The sequence below is a fragment of the Tyto alba genome, unplaced genomic scaffold (genome assembly GCF_018691265.1).
Source record: "Tyto alba isolate M040663 unplaced genomic scaffold, T.alba_DEE_v4.0 Super-Scaffold_1, whole genome shotgun sequence".
Classification (NCBI taxonomy): domain Eukaryota; kingdom Metazoa; phylum Chordata; class Aves; order Strigiformes; family Tytonidae; genus Tyto; species Tyto alba.
In genome coordinates, this window is record NW_024881261.1 from 1,894,692 (window position 1) to 1,899,691 (window position 5,000).

The 5,000-nt window shown below is 39.5% G+C and overlaps 1 protein-coding gene across 7 annotated transcripts in view; it reads left to right on the plus strand.

The window, feature by feature from the left end:
• EBF3 (EBF transcription factor 3) overlaps positions 1-5,000 on the plus strand; it is a 130,955-nt gene that overhangs the window by 94,007 nt on the left and 31,948 nt on the right. For all 7 annotated transcript variants that reach the window (XM_042790113.1, XM_042790153.1, XM_042790142.1 and 4 more), the window contains 2 exons: positions 726-856; positions 1,377-1,503. In XM_042790113.1, coding sequence (XP_042646047.1) covers positions 726-856; positions 1,377-1,503 — 258 coding nt within the window. The remainder of the gene's footprint in view (positions 1-725; positions 857-1,376; positions 1,504-5,000) is intronic.

Here is a 5,000-nt window from a genome sequence, read left to right on the forward strand (position 1 = left end):
TGCAGCTAACTGGCTGTTGGGAGCATGGAGAGCCCGGTGCTGGCTGCTGCCTACCTCTATTCCACAGCACCATTGTAATAACTCATGCAAATGTGAAGACTCTAGAGACAAAGGGAGGTCAAGTAAATGGCTCAGGGATTCATGTCGACAAACAATATTAGATGTAAAATGTGTACCTTTGACAAAAGTATTAATATAGTGCTTTTGATTTTTTCCTGATGAAAAGTGAAAAGTAGTAATTACGGAGTGACAGAGGAAAATGAAGTTTTGAACCAAAAGGCAAAGTTCGCGGATGAAAAAACCCAACCCAATTAGCTGCTTATGAGGAATCGAAATTCAGAGCATTTGCTCTTCCATCTCCCTCAACAACCTTTTGATTGACTCTGCTTAGATCTGTACAGCAAAGCAGATAAATCGACATGCCACATGCATGCGATGCTTAATCATTTGTAATAGCCATATTTGCCCTGACATATAATTTGCTATATCAAGCCAGTTTTTTCTTGCTCACCAGTGTTCTGCTGCTTGGCCTTTGCTTTATAAAACATTTAATAGTTTGCTTTAAATACATCAACATGCTGATATATGATTGCCCTTTGTATGCCTCCTCGAGAAATCATGCACTTTCCTCCTATTGTGCTTTGCATGGTTTGTCATTGGTGAAGAGATCTCATGTCGGGAAAGAAGGGGTATTAAGGTCTTGATTTTCTGTCTTGTACAAGCAGCTACTCCGTGCATAAAGGCCATCAGTCCTAGTGAAGGCTGGACTACTGGTGGGGCTACTGTCATCATAATCGGAGACAACTTCTTTGATGGCTTACAAGTCGTATTTGGAACTATGTTGGTCTGGAGTGAGGTAAGCTATCTAAATTGGTGGGCTTTGAACTGTAACATTTTTCCATGAATGATTTTAACAAGCTGTCAATAGGCTATTGACATGAGGTATCATGAGATTTTGTTTCACGGTGCCTTTTTAACCATGAATTCACATGTGACAATTGACTACACGGAGAGAAATATACTTGAGGCACATCATGGCCCTCTAGTGGAAGACTTGCTGTAGGAGGTCTCCCAGTACAATTGGACAATTAGTGTTAAAATTACTAGAAGTAGCCTTAAGGAGACATATGGAGGCAATTTTCATATGAATGATGCCCTGTGGCCTTTCCTGCAAACGAAAACCAAGGATCATTTACAGAGCTTTTTCTTAAAAAAAACTTGTAGAACCCGTATCTCCGAACGTGACAGCAAGAAGGGAGAATTTTGAGACAGCGAATACTATTGAAAGTCATTTTTGTAATTATGTAGAGCTGGCTGGCATCAGTTTTATCAGTTCCATCTTGATTTAAGGTATGTTTTCTGTATGATTTTTATAGCTGATAACACCCCACGCCATCAGAGTTCAAACACCACCACGGCACATTCCAGGCGTTGTTGAAGTAACTCTCTCCTACAAATCCAAACAGTTCTGCAAAGGTGCTCCCGGTCGATTCGTCTACACTGGTAAGTGTACGGTTTCCTTACTCCTTTTGGGACAATAAGTCCCATCTTTTAATGATATACAGGCAATGCAAAGCGTGAACATTACAATGCTGCTGAAAGATAGGATGCGTCTTGCAGCAAATGTAATTGGTGGTAGCTGGAGCTCAGAATACCTGTTCGTGTGGGCACTCAGGAGCTCTGGTGCCTCTCCAGGCCTCTTGGGTCTCAAAAATGTCTCAATGTCTCATGAGATCAAGCTCTCTCACAAGAGGCCTGTTACTTCCTGTTTTCATTTTGGCCAGAAATAGATTACCAACGGTATTTCCTACTCTGCTCCAGACACAAGAAGGAGTTAAGAAGTATTCAGTGATGAGAAATATTTTTCGGACTATCTATCCAAACTTCTTGAACTTCGTTAAAGGTTCAGTTGAAGTTTTGGGCACCGGTTCAAGTAGTTGTTGTTGGATCCAAATAACTTTATCCAGCCTTATTCACAATCTGGCTCTCAGAATTCTTTCAGACCTGAAACTTGGGATACAAACTCACAAGCCTGGGAATGATTTATTTGTGCCAATTCTTTTAAATACATTTGATTTTAATTTACCGGAGAACAAGAAAAATTCGGAACTTTGTGGTTTCCAGTGGTTTTAATATGAAAATTCTTACTTTGGGATGAAGTATTTCTGGCTTTTTATCTAAAATGTGTATTGCAGTTTTTATGACATTTAACAATGAATTTAACCGAGGTGCTGGGAGGGAAAAGGGAGAAATTGCAATTTAATTTACTGTATTTTTGGATGAGGATTCTAGGTAATAAATTTGATCTGATGAATCAATCTCTCTTTTGAAAACAAAGAGCCTTTAACTGTTTACTTGACAGACTGCAGGGATTCGGGGAGAGTTCTTGCTGCTTATTGGGTAGATAATGCAGATTGCAGGTGATGTGCAGATGATGTGCATTTTGATGAATATTTTCCCACTAGACTGCAACTGTTTCTATCTATTAATTTAGATCTAATGGGAAAAGTGTGTTTCTGGGTAGTTTTAAGCTAGGACTTTTAAAACAGTTAATGCTTCGTGGATATGTTTTTCTGTCTGCCTAAGATCTATCGCTGAAATGAACTTTTAAGTGAAGGTAGCGTCTGAGATTCCTATCTTCCATCTATCCCCAAAGAAATCACAACCTGAGCAAAACCAGTGCTCGCATTCACACCTGGGTGCCTCACTTCTGGCCGACAAGGGAGAGAATATTTACACTTTCTTGATCTTTCTGATTGGGTTTTTACCAGAGTTACTGAATGGGATGGTAGTGACTGGGGTGATTTTGGTGCTAACAACATCTCTGGAAAGCGGACCTGGTTTTGTAGTCTGCTGCAAAGGTGGTATGTTATGAACAAAGTCCATGAAAAGCTTCAGCAGAGTATCGTGACAAGTATGACTATTTAGATAAGTGCTCAGCAAAGTAAAAAATGAATGAAGTAAAAGCCTGAGACTAAGTTCCAGATATTTTAGCTGTTGCAAGCTGGTGCGGTTCCATTGCACACAAGGAAGCGCTGCAGATTTGAACCAGATGACAGTCTGGCTCTCAGTGCAGAGGCCTGGAATTTTGAATTGCTTTGTAGTAATGTCTTCAACTGATTTCTTAGGTGCGGATTTTGCAAATTTGGCAAATTTTGCCGTTTTGAACTTCTTTCTAATGTGTAAATGCAAATATGTGTGAAACTGTAAGGAAAAGCCATTCGTTTCTTCTTTCCTGGGGTCATCTTTTGTCTTTATCTCTAAGTAAAGATGCTCAAAAGAATTGTGAGAATGTCAGGAGCTTCTCCCGCCGGAATTAAATTGTAATAAAGTTACATTGCTAACAACACTTTAACGAGAATATATATTTAAAACACCTTTTAAGGGATACAAAAGCCTATATTCAGGCAATAAGAAAATAAAAAGATAAAGCCAGCATCTGCCTGACCGAGAAACTTCTGCCTGCTTTGCTTTATCCTTAAGTGATAGGGTGACTGAGATAGTCTTTGGAAATTACAGCTGGCATTGAGAGCGAAGCCAAGCCTCACTGTATTTCAGAAAATGAAAATGATGTAGCCCTAGAGGAGGGAGGGGCTGAATCCCCAGGGCATCTGTTTCCCATCAGTGTCCCACCATGCTTGCAGTCTGGCTTGGCACTCTAACATTTAACCTTCCCAGCATGAGGTAGACCATAGGGCAACAAGGCTGCAGAATAATGAAACAAGAGTGTAGTGTGGTGTACAAAGCCTTTGTGAGCAGAGAAGTTGAGACATTAAATGATCAGGGTACAGAGATATGAAAGTTCCAGATTTTTCTAAAAAGCCCCATTAGTCTCACGCAGAAGCAAGAGCGCGCCGTCTCTCAGCAGGCGAAGGCAAGGCCTTTCCCCATCTATCCATGCCTTTTTGCCCGCTGCTTTCAACTATTATAAAGATACAATTACCTTGGGAGATTGTGGCAGTTCAGTTGATTAGCACGGTGAATTAAAAGAATGAGTCACAAATGACATGTCCAGCTCTTCTCTACTAGTCCTTTGTATTCCCAGTATACCTCACCCCTGTTGTAAGAAGGTCAAAAATTAGAGAGAGATAACAATTTTCAAGCAGCTAGCACTTAGGAGCAGAATTAACAATCATTCTGTATGTAATTGCCAGTTAATAGTAAATTGCCTTTTAGACTGTAAAATGCAATATAAACTGGTGGGCACCTAAAATTAAATTAATGAGGTATTTGCTGCATTTAAAAGTGAATAGTGCAAATTAATAACTGGGTACAATACTTGTTTTAATATATATCGAACACTGCATCGTTTGCTTGTTTAATAATAATTTTTAAAGTGCTCCCTGAAAAAATTCTCTATCTGTCTGGGAAAATCGAGTGGTTGCTGCAGGTTGTAGCCATAATTTTGCTGGTAAAGTCTGCCAGGTTTCTCAATTAAATATCAGAGATTATTTTTTAATTAGAATATAAGCACTGCAGTGTTATTCGATTATGGCAAATTGTGATTTGTATGCTTCCAAACGAAATTATGTTACAGATAAAATTGCACCTTTAGACACATATTTTAAGCTCTGTAGATTCTGGTGGTTTACTTTAAGATGTGCGGCAGTACTGTATTTACAGTGTATTTGTGCCAGTGTGTTCCTGTTTTCTCTAAGTCTGTATTTTGCATAAAGTTTTCCTAGCAAATAAATGAAGCATAGTCCCACCCAGTGTATATTAAAATAGTTTCAAAGAATGCTATCTGGCATTCGGAACTTTTAATGCTGACTGCTTTCACCCTCATGTTTCTGTCGCACACCCTTATTTTGATAACTTCTTTTGCTCAGTTAAAGGAATGACCCAAATTGTCAGGAGGCAACCGATCATTTGCAGTAGACTGTACCCGGTTGCTGTGCAAGGTATTGGCATTCGATTGCGAACATGTCCAAAGCAGATGTAGAGAAAGCGTGAATGTTGAATACATGGAACCATTCCCAGGTCTGCAATGCATTTGCTAG